Source organism: Brassica oleracea, chromosome C4 (assembly GCF_000695525.1).
Source record: "Brassica oleracea var. oleracea cultivar TO1000 chromosome C4, BOL, whole genome shotgun sequence".
NCBI lineage: Eukaryota > Viridiplantae > Streptophyta > Magnoliopsida > Brassicales > Brassicaceae > Brassica > Brassica oleracea.
The window spans coordinates 3,494,626-3,511,896 of NC_027751.1; the positions used below are offsets into that span (position 1 = coordinate 3,494,626).

Below are 17,271 nucleotides of genomic sequence, written 5' to 3' on the forward strand. Positions count from 1 at the left end.
TTCTCTTTTCCCTTAGTCAAGAAAGTATGTAATTGCTTTCTAGTATTATTAGTAGTTTAAAATTCATCTAAATCATTGGTTGCACTTAGATTAAGTGAGTACTTGCATTCTCGGTGCTTTGATATCCCTCAGAACTGGTTCGACAATCATTTATACTACAACATTTGTCTTAGGAGCCTTGAAACTCCTAACATCACATACCGTTGAGAATATGGCCACGGCATATGTAATCATCGTTTTCCCATTTAAGTTGCTTCCTTGTCTCATCCAGAGACTCGTTCTCAGCATCCTCCGGTACAGTAGGCATAGGCATCCTTAGAACATACACTACATTCAGATTTGTGAGGAGAAAATGCATCTTCTTTTGCCATCTCCGGAAATCTACTCCTTCGAACTTATCTAACTTTCCAAACTTTGATGTCATCTCTCGCACCAATACCCCAGCCATAATTCACAAGTAAATAATCTTTAAGATTGTTGGTTATTTGGGTTGTAACCCGAATAGTTGTGAATTATATACTTGGATAATGATTGAATCGTCGTGCTTTCCTTAAAGAGTATTTCGACCCTATTTCAAACCTTGGGTTACACGAAATCTCTTTGCAGGATAAGACAATCAAAGTCTCACTCTTGTTCTAGGCTAAGATACAAGAGTAACAAATAAAGCTTTAGTGCTTATATGTGTTTCTTCAAAGTCTTTGATGGTCTTTGAATAATGAATCTTTTTCTCTCTCTCTTTCTTAGTAACTATTAGTTTCTGATTTTTTCTATATCTCTTTGCCAATGCCTATACCTCCTTATATAGAGAGTGAAGAGTTGCAACCAATAGTTGCAATGATTAAACCAAAAGTTGCAAAGGTTAATGAAGAGTTGCAATGGTTAGTGAAGAATTACAATGGTTAATCACCAAAGGTTGCAATTAATTAATATGGTTATTACCAAAGATTGCAATCATCAATAGTTGCAATGTTTTATTTCTATAGTTGCAACTGTTCATACAAACAATTGCAATGGTTGACATGAAACATTACACCTATTCCCTTAAATATATAACAGTGTGTACACGCCAGGGCTTATGCGTATATTATGTGGCCATTGTTTTACGTTATATTTAGTTTTTTTTTTCTTTTTATGAATCGAATAGTGATCATCGTCTACTTGATTAGTGCCTCAAGTGTCAAGAAAAATAATTAATTAAACATGACATGCATGTTAAATTTTAACTGATTGGGATATGGAGTGATGGAAAAGTAAAGCATGCCTCGCGAGAGAACTAAGGGTGTGACTGGTAACCATCGAGGAATATTAGGAATGAATTGGAAAAAAATGAATAGGAATAAAATTTTAGGAATGATGAGGAATGAGGGTTCCTTATCAAAATTAACAAGGAACAAATTTGCATTATAATTCTCTACAAAAAAGGGAATAAGAAGGACTGAAGAAGAAAAAATATTCCTCATAAATGGTAAAATTTTTTAGGAACATTAAAGAATGTAGTGTTCCTCTTCATTCTCATGGTTACCATTCAAACCCTAAGAATAAATATATAGGCTTGTACATACGGTATCGATATGATTTAAATAGTAATAAGATACTCCCTCTGTTTCTATAAATAAGATGTTTTACAGAATTTTGATGTTCTAATATATAAGATGTTTTTATTTTTTTAATTAATTTTTACTTTATTAAAAAATGTTTATTCAATCATATTTTAATAGTCTATTTTGTAATTAGTTGAATATTATTAATTTATAGTTTTAATGATATTTTCTAGTATATTTTTTTTGGAGCATTTGGGGATCACCACTAATTGCGTAACGTGTCTATCGCTTCTCGTCTCTTTTTCGTAACCAATTTCCATGTGACCCTCCCCATCCTATTCAAATACTACATTTTCTTAAGTTTAATTCATATAACAGTATATATAAGGACAATAATTATATAATTCACATTTAATATGTTGATGTATATAGTATAGGTCTAGTCTAGTTGATACATAATGTGTTAGAATTATATGAAGGTCGGTGGACCACACTAGTTGGTAGCTAGTACAATTTTCCAAATTTCTGAATGCGTTTGTAAATAAGTTTATTTTCAGTGAAACAACAAAAATCATATGTTATGGGCTTATCATGGGACGTTTATTGAGTATTCTCCACCTTATGAAAAGCCCAGTTAAAAGTAAATATTGGAATGTTGAGCCCAGAAATGTTGAAATGAAGATAAACACACAAATCTAGACATCTCTCTCTTACCAATAATTCTAATTGTAGAGAAAACTATTGTAATGTTGATCTGACAGGAAAAATAATTTTTTACAATAATAACGTTGAAACGAAGATAAACCAAACAAATCTAGACATCAGATCATAAATCTTTCTTTTTGTCCCTCTAGGTTCTATGCATGATGACATGATGTTGCTATTGGTAGAGGGAATCAATACCCTACGATATATTTGTTGCTAAAGTCCGAAAGAAAAAAAATCTTTATATTTTTAGATCTTTACTTAACAAAGTTTATTATTCCATGAAAAACTATGTCATAATGAAATGAGAAGTATTAACGAATCGTGTAATAAGAGGTGGACCAATAAATGTAAAAGTAACGGATGTGTCAGGGCACAAAATAGGTGGCTTATTACTCAGTTTTTCACACTCCACTTGTGTCTGGCACACATTATAAGCAGCGAGTCACATGTCCTGACTCAGTTTTAATGAGTTCGTCGTTCGCCATTAGCTTTTCAAATCTATAAATATATGAAGTGACCTAGTTTTCTTCCATAAAGCTTCTTTTCAAGTAGTTTGCGCTGAGTAGAGAGTGATCAATAAAAGAGAATGTATGCATTGGTAGAATTTGACTTGGTTCTCCATTACAATGGTCACTCTGCCTTTGCAATATCTTTCAAGAACGAAGGTGATGATGACGATGATGTAGTCTATGATTACGCTCCGGCTGCATGAGTCAATCATCTATAGTTATGACATCTTGACGATCAGCAAGAGAGAAGCTTTTCTAGCTAGCTAGATTCATACAACCCTAATTAGCAATTTATGTGATATGTAATATATAGACCATAAATAGACCATACGCTAGTTTGTAGCTAGGTTGGCCTGAGTGTTGTTGTTGTTAGTACTTGTAACATTGCAATAAAGTAATGAACTCTTTTTGTATGTATACTCGACGCCTCATATTTTAAACTCGTCTTACCAGTTCCATTATGTTTTTGTTTTGCCAATTACCAGTTCCATAATGTTTAATCGTCGATCATAATTTCTCGCTGACGTTTGTGAAAATCTTACGATATAACACGTCTTACAGTTACACTGATCAACTATTTCAGATATGTATAGTTCTTTGACAGTGTTGAACTCGTTTGTTATAAAGCAAAATGAATAACAAAATTGTACACTATTGAGTTCGATTATAGTGGAATCTCGCAACGACTTAAACGAAACATAACTTAAATCTGATAGTGTCCTGTAGAACCAATTTAAATCGTGTGTGATAATTCTTTTAGTCCAATTTTGGAACCTAAATATACACGAGATCGATTATGTTGGAGCATGCTCATTTTTCTTATAAAGAACAAGACCTTCCACCAATATATCTATTATCTTCATCCGGTATGAGTATTTTGCTTCAAAATCACTTTACTTAATGATCGTATTATCCGTCTCACCTGATCAGCCTCAGACTATCCACTGAGAGTATATATATATATATGTATATTACAAACGGAAATTCAAGAATATATGTAAAGCATCTGATGATATACTCTTGAAAACACATGCAGTTTGACCCCAAAAGTACACATGCAACATAAATATGCAATATATCACACATCTATGTGTGCATATATCTGTCTATGTATATGTAGGGAGAGAGATAAGGATAGATATTAAAAGGAAGAGAGACAATCATGGTCAGGAGAAGTGGATTCATCAGAGGGAATGTGGCTGTGACGACCTTCGTAAGTAGTAATCACCATTCTACAATCTTCCGACAGCCGCTCCACTCTCTTCTTCACCGTACAGTTGTTGTGTGTGCATCTGTAATAACTCCTGTATATATATTTCATTTATCAATAATCATCATTATAAACAATTATTCATTTAACCATACGAAAAATACATGATACATTTTTTTAATATCACGATCCTTACTTATAGTGTATAAAAAACAAAAATAATTGAGAATATGTGTAGTTATATATATCAAAATAAAAATAGAAAATATTCTTAACTCCTGTATATATATCGCCTTCGAGGGACGTACGATAAATACTAAGAATGCAACATACGTACAAAAAGACTCTAAATGTATATGTATAAGCAGTCATGTCTAGTACTTTGAACTAAGGTTCGGCAACAGTTTAAAGAGAGAATATCATGGATACCGCAGATTTTACGAAACTATCCATCACCAACCAATGTGATTATACGAGAATCATAAGCACATGTTATCGGAAGTATTAATTAAGAGAGTTGATATATACACACATAAATATGGTTATGGTAATGAACTAATTACCTGGGGTGAAGGCTGTTCTTGACGATTTTCTGACCGTATTTACGCCATTTGTAGCCATCGTCAAGAACGTCTACATCGCTATTTGTCTGGAAACAGAATCTTGGCTCTCTTAGTTTCCTCCTTATCTTCACTTTGTTCTTCGACTCTCCACTCCCACTACTTGATCTCCACCTGCAAATGCAACCACTAATTATTTGTACCCCATGTTTAATCTTATGTATAAATAGTCTAACGTTCTATTGGATCTCAGATATTTTCAAGGGAAACCTACAAAATTAACAATATGGTTGTGTTGGGGACACCATGGAGAGAAAGAGAACTAGAATTAATTTCTTGAAGAATTTATGGCAATAATTATAATTTTGTTAATCAGCTATTAGTTGACTGTAAAAGAAGAAGAAATGAGAGGATTCATCTTAGAACTTAAAGAGCTAAATTACCAAGAACTAGAATGCGCATCATTGTTAATTCCACCTCTAAAATTATCTTGATCATCATTAACCACCTTTGATCCCAAGGGTCCTCCACCCTACAAAACACATATTAAAACCCTCAAAACTAAGATCAATCAATACTTAAACCATGAAAAAAACTTAATCACAAATTTGCATATATGTATAGAAAGAGAGATCATAGCTATACCTGAAGATTATTAGGAAACCCTAAAGGTGCATGAGCAGTATTAGTGGTTGAAGAAGAGTTGTGGAAGGGGAAAGAAGGAGATGAGAGAGAAGATGAAGAAGAGGAAGAAAAGAAGGTTAAGACATTGGTTTCTTCAAATGGAATGAGGAAGTTCATATTCTCTTGGATCGTCACTTGTTGTAGATCGTAATTATTAACTACTACTCTTCTTCCTCCTCCTTCCATTTGATGTAATCCCAATCTCCCTTTTGTTGACTTTTGTGTATCAGTTTTTGAATAGTGTATCACACTAATTTTGTCTATATTTAATCTTATAAATTACGTTATAAATGTTTCTTAGACGATTTATCTTCTCTTGCTTACATATAGAGAGGTAGGGTTTCGTGTGTACGTCCCACACGTGTGAAATAACCTGTAAACGTATCATCTATACCTTTCGTGTCTTTGGCAGTCAACTTCATCATGTGAAGTCTTTATATATAGTTCTATAATCATATCCTGAACAAAACAAGAAATTATTCTGCTATATACCCGAACATATATGTACTAATTCTCAATTTATCTTGGTGAAATAGTAATGTTTTGTGTAATTTTCATCATCTTTCCCCGACACATTTTTGTTTGCGCCGGTTGTACAATAAGTTGATAATGAATGGTGTGGAATTATTTCATTCCTAGCTATCAACTTTTTTTTGTTCAACCATTCCTATCAACTTAATTAGACAATTAACGATTTTAATTTCATTTATTTAAGCAAGTAACCTACATCATCAATTAAACCCAAACATTCCATAATGAGACCAAACAAGGGTTTGGAGTTTGGACTGATTATTGTTTATCAGCTTTCCGAAGCAGCCCTAAGAATAACAATTTTAAGATAATTATTAAAGTAAAGACTTATCTAAATTAATTAAGAACTTTGAATATTTTCCTTTCACATGACAAGGTAGAGACTAGAGAGAGAACTTTCAAGGAGGTAATTGAGTGTGGTGGAGGTACATCAAAGCTTCCATCCATCTCAAGATGTGTCCTAAAGCTGATGATGGAAACGACACCCAGAAAAGTTACCCCTTCCCAAATCATATCGAATCCACCTTCATAAGTTTTGTTTGTAAAATATTCTATTTTATTTTCTTGGTTGAATATAATATCAAGAAACTAATCCAAGCTGATCAGTGTCGCTTCTTTTATATTTTCTTCAGTTACTGAAATTATACCGGGTGTTGAAAATGTTTAAACCTGTCAAACCTCGCATATAGTAAAACACAAGTGTTATACTTTTTATAGTATAGTGAATTTGATAACTACACAAAAACACCTCAGGAAAAGAGCATGCCAACTTCCTTTTACAAATAGCATCACAAAGCAACAATGACTAGTGAAAAAGCATATAATATAAACATATTTAATCTTCTTTATGACAATATCATAAGACATGATTAAGGTGGATTAAACAAAGTTTCAAATTTATTTTACTGGTCGAGTCAACTCTGTAATTAACCACCTACTTAATGAAGAACAGTAGCTTAGTTAGCCATTAAAGGAACTATAGTACCATTACTTAGTTTATTCATTTTATTTCACCGACACCAAGCCAGCCATTAACATTTTTTTTTTTGATAAGTACGTGAATTTTCATTAAAAATGAGGCAAGTTTGTACATGCCAAAAAAAAAATAAAGGAAGCAATTTATTACCAAAAAAAGGTAAAAAACAACAAAGAGCTAAGTGCTGGGATAAAGTTATTCCAACAAGCTAAGATAATCTAAACCAATGATTCCTAAATTTCCGTCTCCTCTTCCGAGCGTGGATTGAGTTGCGAATAACATGGCCAAGTTAAGTTTCAATACCTAAAGAATTCATATTTTTAAAAAATGTTTTTTTGGGTAAAAACTAGCATGTATGTAAACAAAATCTTGAAGTGTAATTAAACATATTTTTGAAAGATGTATATGCAAATACAAACATATATCATTTGGAAGAAACAAACGATGCCAATGAAAGGAAAAATTAAGATGAAATAATGACATTAGTTAATTGTAAGGTCATAGGTTGAGAAAAGAGACAAAGAGGGGAATAATAAAAGTTATATATTAGGAGATGAATTCCATGCAACAATGATTACATGTTTCAATCAAATCCCTAAGGAAAATTTTCAAATTTTAATGATGGTGAGAGATTTCTAAGGCATCTTTCTCTCTTGTAGGTGCCCACTTTGTCTCCTCCCCTCATTTTCAGTCTTTCTTTTCTCTCTTCTTTGTTTTTCCTCTTTTCTACTTTCAAATTCAAGTTGACATGGAAAGCAAATCTTTATCCCTTGGGCCTTTGTTATATTGTAACCCAACAATAATTAACCATAGGCTTAATGAACCATAACCCACTTATAGTTCAGGCCCAATAGTGGCCGATCAAGCCATATCCCAAGTTAGATCAGAAAAGACATTTTATTATAGCTTTACCAAACATCAGCTAGTGTTACTTACATGTACTAAAGATTAAACATCAGTCTGAAACAAAGGAAACCACACATAACATAAAGAGAGTTTCACTTAGGTTCTTCAGTCCATCTTCTCTTCACTTCAGTATTGGATCTAACTTCTTTAAGATTCCCATCTAAACCATAATCTCTCTCCATAACAAGGTTGATCCCTTCATCAGAATACCATCCTATTCCAACGCATAACACTCCATCTTCCTTCACGTCCACGTAAGCAGTCACACCACCTGGTAGCCACATCACAGACACATCTTGCATATCTACCATCTCCTCATCTCCAAACGAACCCGAACTTTCCGGTAAGTTCCTTCTCTTCAAAGCCTCTGTGCATAGGTACACATACGGAGTGGTCTCACCGCTTTGATCTAGGTCTTCTTCTCCGTAGATTGGAGTTGCACTCACTTCAAACACTTTCCATGATCCTGTTAGCTCAGAGGGCTGCGTGCGTTTCCTCAGTGAGAAGGGTTTTAACTCTAATGGTGCGTCGTTGTTACTAAGACATTTACATAAACTCTCTATAGTCAGAGAACATTAACATAACATAGAGAGTGTTAAAATCACATATCAGTGTTACTACCTTTGGTCTTCATAATTTGAAGGACTAACCCACTGTTCTTCATAAACACCAACTCTCATGATCTGTATATCCGCACCACCATTGGCGAACTCTATGGTGTGTACTACTCTCAGTCTCTTATGACAACCCTTCACCAAACACTAGCCAAGAGAAAGGAAAAATGAGCTAAAAGGACCAAACTAAGGCTCCGAATGGTAACTAACGTGCGGAATAACTGCAGTGCGGTTCTAACAGTAATAAAAAAATTACAAATAGGTTTTTTGTTATTAAAACTGTGGGGCGGTTCAGGGCGTTACCATTTGGAGCTTAAATAAGAAACAAAACCTCAAAAGCAGACATCACACACCTGTTCAAACTTGAAAGTTGGTGTGAGGTAATAGTTAGACTCACTCATCTCCCCAACAGGGATTGCAACTGGACCTCTAGAATAGGATCCATCCTAAAACACCAACGAGACAAATAAAAAACAAAGTCTAGTACTTGTTGTAAGAAAAGAATGATCAAAGCCCAAAAACCAAACCTCGAAGTAAACAAGTCCAGGCTCATCTCCCATGGAGTCCTCTTCCATGACATCACTAGCTTTCAAGTTAAAAGACTCGAACTTTGGCAACAAGCCAGTCTCATCAGCCAATACGTCACCGTTTTGGAAAAACTCTCCGTGGGGATTCAAAGTAACCCAATTGATCTTTCTCTGTATCTCAGATGAAGACTCTCCAGGAGATGGCAAGGCCTCGATCCGTGAGAGAGTGTAGCAATCGTAAAGACTCTCGTTCTTCTTCCCGATCTCGAGGGGTTCCATCTCCGCTGTTATGGGAGAGAACACAGCTCCTACTCCTTTCCATATCCCACTTACACTGCTCGCAAACGTTCTCCACACTGGCTTTATCACAGGCTCCTTTACAAAAAAAAAAAAAAAAACGGGTTTTAAAAAAAAATTAAATTAAAAATCATTACTTTCCCATACGAAATTGAGACAAAAGAGTGAAACCTGTGTCTGAAGAACAGTTTCTGTCTCAATCAACATGGTTCCCGAAACCAAGACTCTACCTTTACCTAATCGCTTCCCTCTTCTTCTCCCCTTTGGCTTCCTTTTGCGCTTCTCGTTCTTGGCCATCTCGTTATCGACGCTCCATATGTTCTCTTTGTTACCCTTTAGAGTCACTTTCCCTCTGTTTCCAGGACGGTCGTTTGGTTTGTAGCTCTGTTGCGCGACGATTCTTCTCGGTCGCCGGGAGACTGTGGTGACGAGAGGAGCGTTGTGGAGTCCGAAGCATTGGTTGTTGGTTTGACGTGGGAGTGGAGATGGAGTGAAGGTTTTGGAGAGATGGAGAAATGGGGTTTGCATCTTCTGAGAGAGAATCATACAGACAGGGTGATGAGAGGACTTCGGCTTCTTGACACAATCGGCGATGAAACAGTTAGATTGATAGTTAAATGGGCCCTAGTGAAAGTTTAGGCCCATTTTATTCATTATCTCAGCCCAAATGAGGCGGGGTTAATGGACTACAAAGCAGGCTCCTTTCTTTCTTTCAGGTTTAATATAAAGATTTTTTTAAAAAGCTTTCATATTAGGTATTTTTGTATTTTTAATTATAGCACTGCAAAAAATAAATTAAAAAAGAAAATACATAAGAAAATGATGCTGGTGGCTTTTTGTGTATTAGTAAATAGTAATACTTATTATTAATTTATAGAAGTGTATAATGGTTGTTTCGAGACAATGAAAAACCTAAACAATAGGACGGATTATCTTGTTGTAATTTTACTACTGTATAATTAGCATAGCATTTTTGGGGCCAAAGGATGATTGACCAGGTTTTTGATTAGCTATTATCAAAGATCTGCTTAGCTGTTACTAGTCTATATAGAATTCAATTAATTTACACAATAATCATGTCAAATACGAACGGCTGACCATATCAACCGGAATACAGAGAATTTAAACGCGTAAACTGATTATAACATGCAATGCACTTGCCACTTCTACAGCACCAACGAATTGGAAGAATAATAATAATTTACGATTCGTAAATAAATGATGGATAAATATTTATATGCTAAACAAAACATATACGAAAGAGAGGCGCAAGAAAGACTAAAGAGAAGTTGAGCATAAGGGAATGTAAGCAAAGTCTCATCTTCTTAATTATTGGGTTATATCACTAAAGGATGTCTTTAATTAACTAGGTACACAAATCGCATTGGCATTGCCTTGTGCTTCGTCTTCCGCACATCTTTTCTCATATGTTGAGAAGTTGGATATAGGTTAAAGTTGTGGCTGACTATAAAAATCATAGTTAGTCACCCACATAAAGTCCTACGCCATCATGCTTTTTATTCAAAAATTATGTTGAAAAAGCCTAAATTTCATATATACATTGAATATGTTATTTATATATAGTGTTTAATATGTATCTAGATTCTAGAGTCTTAGAATTAAAGCTGCAGCTAATTTAATACCAACTATGCCAATCATGCCAAGTTGTATTTCTTAATCATATAGCATTGACAACCACCATTCGAATAAACATTGCTAACAATCATTTTCTATATGATTTGATCATTTCTCGTAGCTGTTGTTGATTCAGCTATAACGTGTGTATCATCATTGACAACATAATTTTAAAAGTCAACTAAATTAGTTACTATGTATAGTCTACATACGTGAAAACGGTAGAGAAGAGCTGTACATGCATGTGACTCCAAAACCAATAAGTTGTTATATATAACGACCGATGGAAATGAATAATAACTTATTACAATAACAGAAATAAGTGAATGTGATAATGATGAGGTTGATAACGATAATCAAATGCCTAGATAATAAGACCTGCTGACGTGACACACAAGTTTACAGCCAAAACCAAATAAATCAAAAGCAACGCACTGGCTCATCCCTGGCAATTACATCCACAAACCATAACCCAAAATCATCGACGCTCCGACCAAAATGTAACTCATCACTCCCTTAGTGGCAGCACTCGGTGGAGGAGGAGAAGTTGGTGGTGTGGGTGTGGCGGGAGTTCCGGTAGCCGGAGGTGAGTCTGGTGTGGAAGGAGGAGTTCCAGCAGCTGGCGGTGAGTCTGGTGTGGAAGGAGTTCCGGGAGTTGAAGATGGCGGCGTAGGAGCTTCTGGTGTTCCGGAAGAAGCGGCAACGACCGTAACTGCTAGCTTCATGCCACTGATACAGTGACCAGGTGTAGGGCAGATGTAATACTTGGTTCCTACTGTCTTGAGTTCGATTTTGGTGTCTCCGTCGGAGTGATTATCTGTTGCTGCTGAACTGTCGCAGTTATCATATCCGGCTTTGGTAGTCACATCCACCGAGTGTGAAGAACCATACTTAAACTCTGTTTTAAATTAAACCACCAGAATAAAAAGAAATCAAAACCTAATTGAAGAAACTTCTATTATGGGAAAACCCCCCAAAATACTAAAACAAGAGTTTCTTGTTGAAACACCTTTTTGAAAAATAAGTGTTAAATGTGGATAAACCGAACTGAAACAAACAAGTATGTATTGAAAAAACAAACTAATAGATTTTGTCCTTAAATATTTTATATTCAAGAAAATGAACCAAAGAAACAAAATCATACATGTCATATTTTTTTTGTCTTGCTACTAAAGCAAAACAATACCTTATCAAACTAGATGTTAATTCAATTAATTTATATCGAAAACATAGCTTGAAGCTATATATATATATATATATATAAGTTATAACTAATGTGGCTCGGATGATGGTTTACCTAGAATGTCACCAACCCTGAAAGTCTTTCCTTTAACCCAATCTGTGTAGTCCACACCACTGGACCACTCTTGAGCGTCTCCTACTGTGTATGTCACAGCTATAGCGGCTGGGACAATGGCCACGACTAAGAGAAAAGCGGTTGCAGCCATCTTGGACAAACCATTCATTTCCATTTTTTGCTTAGAAGAAACTAAGATAACTGTACTACAGATATGAATAGAAGATAGAGGTTGTGAAAAGAGGAACGACGATGATGTTAAATTTATAACAAAGAGATGTGAGAAGGATTATGATAAATTAAGTTAATATAATGTATGAAAAAGTCGCCGCCTAGCCAACTCATTCAACAACTTCTTCCTCTCTTTTTAATTTTATAATATACATGTCTTTGTTTTCTAAGACATTGTCATGATGCGTACCAACTATTTGTTCTTATACATTCAAAGGAAAGGATAAGTAATCCAATTGCTCTTTGATGTAAATTATCTGATTCCATCATCCTAATGAGAGCTTCCTATTTGTTTTTTAAAATGTTTTCTACCTAAAAATATGCTGGGAACATGGGGTTTGTTAGTATCCATGTATGTATAATGCAGTTAATGAATATCATAACTATAGTATTTATTAGCTGACGAAAAAGAATTGTATTTATTACTTAATTAACCTGTTACAGAATCTGGAGGTGCCGACAATTTTTTTAAAACAGAAGCAAATATCAGCTAAAGAGAATTCAAGTAGTATAATTTTAAGCTATGTTTTTCTCTGCAGAATATCATTAAGACACATTTATTTTCGTAACAGTTATATTCGTGAATTTTATACCCATTGTAACAATATATATGAGGTTACTTTCTATTCTTTTATTTTATATTTAATGTCTAACTGGGATATGTTTAAGACATTTTCTCATTAAAAGATTTTATATCTTGTAATTTATGAGTATTTTGCGTTGATTGAGTTTGATCAAGACTTTATCAATACAACTTCTATTAAAATTTATTTGGTCAGTCATACAAATAATATGAAAGCTTTGTGTATAAAGTCTCATTATAAATGGAAGGCTTACTATAAACTTAGAAGCAATTAGCAATGTGTTGACCATTGACTAAGTTCATTATTCAACAGTTTAAAGTTTGGAAAACATTGTCCAAGCCACTGGGTCATATTCTTTTGCATTTTTGTTTTTAGCTTCTTGGTTCGACCCGATTGGGTCAGAAGTTTTAGAAAAGAAAAAGATGAAAAAGTCGAAAAAATCACATCCTAACTCTTTTAAAAACAAAAGTGAGAATTATATAATAGCAGAAAGATATGCTTAACACGTTCCAAGGCCATTATAGTATAGTTGTTAATAATCAAAGAGGGATATGGTCTTCAGTGAACCAAATATTTATAGTATTCGGTTCTTTTTTTCTTGAAAAGATCATTACATATAAACCGAAATAGATTTGAAAGCAACCCATAAAAGCGAAAAAGTCAGCGTTAACCCATACAGGTAATCACTATGTATTACCTATGTGTTCTCTGACCAAAGAAAATATTATGAGATCGAGTAAGGAAGAGCAGATTTTAGAAGATTGATCACAATGTCAAAGATGAGTGACTAAAAATCTATGTTGAGTTAGAGAGGTAACTTCTAGAGGTGGTCCAGAGCGTGCCATGTTGGCCTGTTGGGACTTGATGGTTATAATCGTGTCGTCCATTAGCTTCATATTTTTAAGTAAAGAAGAAACTACAAAACAACTAAATATATCACAACTATTATTAAATAAACAAAATATTCAATTAAGTATTACTTTTACTGACATGATGAAATCCTATTTTATTTTAAAATTATAGAAGTATAACAACCTAGTGATGAATCCAATTACCAGAGAAAACAATGTTTTTTTTTAAGCTAGCAGATAATCACTTTGGTAGAAATATGGTCTTCTTTTAAGCTATGCACGTTGATGAAGGGGATTAAAAGAAAAAGTTAAGGTGAGTGATCTGGTAATATTCGTGGCAAATGTAAAACTATTCATAATAAATAACCTTTTGATGACTATAAAAATTAAGAATTATGAAGCATGTAACAACTTACATCTGCTTCAAAAAAAAAAAACTTACATCTGCTCCTAAAGGTTAAGCTCCACAATTCTAATTCTGTTTTCGGCCTATTACCTCTGTAGCCCATAAAAGCATAAATGGGTTTATAAATATGGGCCGATAATGGTAAAACTAGGCTCACGATTCGGCCATGACGGGATTGCTGGGCTCATATGCAGCCTACGTCATAAAACTGGGCTTATAAAAGAAGTAACTGCACAAGAGAGGAGAAGGTAAGAAACACTTTACCATATCAAATGTCTTTTTTTTTTGCTTAATCACCATATCAAATGTTCTGAACAATTAAAATAAAGCAATGTTGGCCTCTCTCTAGCGTCTACCAAAGAATGATGTCACTACTTTCTCTCCCCCCCAACGTTACAGGAACTCAACATACGAATGACCTGAGGAAAAAATACAGCTCATAGATCTTGTACAGATACATTTTGACATGTAGGCCTGGACATAAAATCCGGAACCCGAAATCCGAACCGAATCCGAACCGAAAAACCCAATCCGTTATCCGACCCGAAACGTAAAAATACCCGAACGGATCCTGTAGGGTGGTACAAAAAATATCCGAACCCGAAGTGTTATTAACCGAACCCGAACGGATAACCCGAAAAATCTGAAATTAATAGTCAATATAAATATTTTGAAATATATATAAGTATTCCAATTATTAAATTCAATATTTGTGGTAATATTATATATAATAACAAATATTAAAATTCTAATAAATGCTTTAAGTACACAATTAGTTATAAATAAGTATTTTATAATTTACTCATTGAAATAAAAAGTCTACTCTCTATAAGTCAATACATATTGTTTACAAATGATGTTTGTTTTCATGCTTGATTTAACATTTTATTGTTATTTTATCAATTTTATATGTGATAGATTAATTTTTATTTAATTTAGATGTTTTTCTTTATGTTTTACTTCAAAAATTTTGTTTTTTATTTTGGTTATATTCGAACCGAACCGATATAACCCGAATCCGTATGATATATGATTACTTTATGGGTTTTATGATGCAATACAATTTTGAACCGAACCCGAAGTGTTATTATCCGAACCCGATCCGTACTAATAAAATTTTAGTATGAGACCTAGAAGCGTAAACCCGGAAATCCGAAAACCCGAAAAACCCGATCCGAATGCTAACGGGTACCCGAACGCCCGGACCTATTGACATGCATGTATCCTTTCCAATTCTCAGTGGGCCTAAAAACTATTAGTTTAGGTATCTAAATATCAAATAATACTATACATCACCCTTATTTAGTGCTGGTCTATCTCGACCGATACTCAACCTCATAAACGACGTAACACGCGCGCACACACACAGAAAGTGTTTCTTTTTCTATTAAAATGGAAACCAAAATATCTTAAACCGGCTATCTCTTACGTGTTGTCTATGCTCGATCATGTGACCTAAATCTATAAACCAATCCAGGCCAGGTGCAACTTAGACGCGTCAATACACTTAAAAATTCACATTCAAAATTTGATAGATCATTTCATTTAATGTAAAGACGATCAAAGAAACAACAGGTGGGTTAACAAAACCGTAAGCTAACCAGGAAAAAGGTACGAAGAAAAGACTTAATTCAAAATTATCTTCTAGAAGATTTTATAATATAGGTATAAATATATGTTATGCATGTTGCGTACTCTTTAGTAAGTAACAATAACAAAAACGGAAGCAAACAGAAAATGGAGGAAACAAAAAAGAGTTTGCTTGATGATTCTTTTACAAGTGCAATGACACTAACCAATTCAGGTGTGCCTCAAGTGCCTGACCGATACGTTCTTCCATCAGCGCAAAGGCCAGCTCTTGGTTCGAGCATAGGAACCAGAGATGATACAACACTTCCTGTCATTGATCTCTCTCTTTTACACCAACCTTTGCTTAGATCCCGTGCAATCCATGAGATCAACATGGCCTGCAAGGAGTTTGGTTTCTTTCAGGTAATTGTTATATATGAAGTAACTAAAAGTGTTGTTACATGTTAAAATTCACGAAAGTCATGTCTCGTTTTCATCAAAACTAAACAAAAACCTTGTCGCATCTACCAATCCCACTTGCGGATATGACTTAGAAAGACGGTTATTGTCTTATTGTATTTATGTCATAGGGAATAAAGTCCATTATCATGAAAGAAAGAAAAGAAAGGACAAAATCATCAATCTAAGTCTTAAATGATAACAAAAACTGCATGCATGCATGTTTTCTCTACTTATAAAAGCCCTAACTTTTACTTCCCTCACAGGTTATAAACCATGGGATACCATCATCAGTGGTTAAAGATGCCTTAGATGCAGCAACACAGTTCTTTGACTTACCTGTGGAGGAGAAGATGCTTCTGGTGTCATCAAACGTTCATCAGCCAGTAAGATATGGCACAAGCATCAACCATTCAACAGATAAAGTTCATTACTGGAGAGATTTCATCAAGCATTACTCACATCCTCTATCAAAGTGGATCGAAATGTGGCCATCAAATCCTCCATGCTACAAGTAATGAATAAACCTATATATATATATATATATATATACACTACAAGAAAACAGCAAGGATACTGAGAGAAAAAATCGTCGGAATTTCGTCGGAATAACGTTATTCCGACGACATACCGACGAAACAAGTCCTCGGAAATAATTCCTCGGTATTTCTTCTTTCCTCGGAAATTCCTCGGAATTTTCCGACGGAATTCCGAGGAAACAAATTTCCGAGGAAATTCCGAGGAAATTCCGAGGATCACTAGTTTGTCGGAAATCTCCTCGGAATATACCGAGGGAGAACTTCGTCGGGATATTTCCTCGAAAGTTCATCGATCGATGCGTTTTTGGACATATATCCATCGATCGATCCGTTTATAAAAAAACGTTTGGAATATACCGAGGGACATCTTCCTCGGAATATTCCGAGGAACATGTCCCTCGGTATATTCCGAGGAAAGGTGTCCCTCGGTATATTCCGAGGAAGATGTCCCTTGGTATATTCCGAACGTTTTTTATAAACAGATCGATCGATGGATATATGTCCAAAAACGCATCGATCGATGAACTTTCGAGGAAATATCCCGACGAAGTTCTCCCTCGGTATATTCCGAGGAGATTTCCGACAAACTAGTGATCCTCGGAATTTCCTCGGAATTTCCTCGGAAATTTGTTTCCTC

The 17,271-nt window shown here is 34.6% G+C and overlaps 3 protein-coding genes and 1 pseudogene across 3 annotated transcripts; 1 reads left to right on the forward strand and 3 right to left on the reverse strand.

The window, feature by feature from the left end:
* Positions 1–3,752: 3,752 nt before the first annotated feature.
* LOC106340302 (probable WRKY transcription factor 12) lies at positions 3,753–5,507 on the reverse strand. The gene is made up of 4 exons (XM_013779180.1): positions 5,174–5,507; positions 4,972–5,060; positions 4,532–4,702; positions 3,753–4,062 (listed from the first exon to the last, which is right to left on the reverse strand). The coding sequence occupies exons 1-4, from the start codon at positions 5,396–5,398 to the stop codon at positions 3,900–3,902; spliced, it is 648 nt and encodes a 215-aa protein (XP_013634634.1). The 5' UTR covers positions 5,399–5,507; the 3' UTR covers positions 3,753–3,899.
* A 2,088-nt stretch (positions 5,508–7,595) lies between these two features.
* On the reverse strand, positions 7,596–9,632 carry LOC106336731. The gene is made up of 5 exons (XM_013775661.1): positions 9,235–9,632; positions 8,767–9,141; positions 8,593–8,685; positions 8,247–8,386; positions 7,596–8,162 (listed from the first exon to the last, which is right to left on the reverse strand). Exons 1-5 carry the CDS (start codon positions 9,607–9,609, stop codon positions 7,718–7,720), a joined length of 1,428 nt encoding a protein of 475 aa, XP_013631115.1. The 5' UTR covers positions 9,610–9,632; the 3' UTR covers positions 7,596–7,717.
* Positions 9,633–11,025: 1,393 nt separating this feature from the next.
* Positions 11,026–12,244, reverse strand: LOC106340706 (uclacyanin-2-like). The gene is made up of 2 exons (XM_013779553.1): positions 11,996–12,244; positions 11,026–11,596 (listed from the first exon to the last, which is right to left on the reverse strand). The coding sequence occupies exons 1-2, from the start codon at positions 12,168–12,170 to the stop codon at positions 11,151–11,153; spliced, it is 621 nt and encodes a 206-aa protein (XP_013635007.1). The 5' UTR covers positions 12,171–12,244; the 3' UTR covers positions 11,026–11,150.
* A 3,560-nt stretch (positions 12,245–15,804) lies between these two features.
* The window catches only part of LOC106337726, a 5,822-nt pseudogene continuing 4,355 nt past the window's right edge, over positions 15,805–17,271 (forward strand).

What these genes read in the sequence shown, in the direction of transcription:
- LOC106340302 (XM_013779180.1), bottom strand. Translation starts at nt 5,398, where the DNA reads ATGGAAGGAGGAGGAAGAAGAGTAGTAGTTAATAATTACGATCTACAA. An exon ending in GGTTTCCTAATAATCTTCAG is followed by an intron (nt 5,061 to 5,173) that starts GTATAGCTATGA and finishes TGTGTTTTGTAG; the next exon opens with GGTGGAGGACCCTTGGGATC. An exon ending in GATGCGCATTCTAGTTCTTG is followed by an intron (nt 4,703 to 4,971) that starts GTAATTTAGCTC and finishes TTGCATTTGCAG; the next exon opens with GTGGAGATCAAGTAGTGGGA.
- LOC106336731 (XM_013775661.1), bottom strand. Translation starts at nt 9,609, where the DNA reads ATGATTCTCTCTCAGAAGATGCAAACCCCATTTCTCCATCTCTCCAAA. An exon ending in AAACTGTTCTTCAGACACAG is followed by an intron (nt 9,142 to 9,234) that starts GTTTCACTCTTT and finishes TTTTTTGTAAAG; the next exon opens with GAGCCTGTGATAAAGCCAGT. An exon ending in CTGGACTTGTTTACTTCGAG is followed by an intron (nt 8,686 to 8,766) that starts GTTTGGTTTTTG and finishes TTGGTGTTTTAG; the next exon opens with GATGGATCCTATTCTAGAGG.
- LOC106340706 (XM_013779553.1), bottom strand. Translation starts at nt 12,170, where the DNA reads ATGGAAATGAATGGTTTGTCCAAGATGGCTGCAACCGCTTTTCTCTTA. An exon ending in CAGGGTTGGTGACATTCTAG is followed by an intron (nt 11,597 to 11,995) that starts GTAAACCATCAT and finishes AATTTAAAACAG; the next exon opens with AGTTTAAGTATGGTTCTTCA.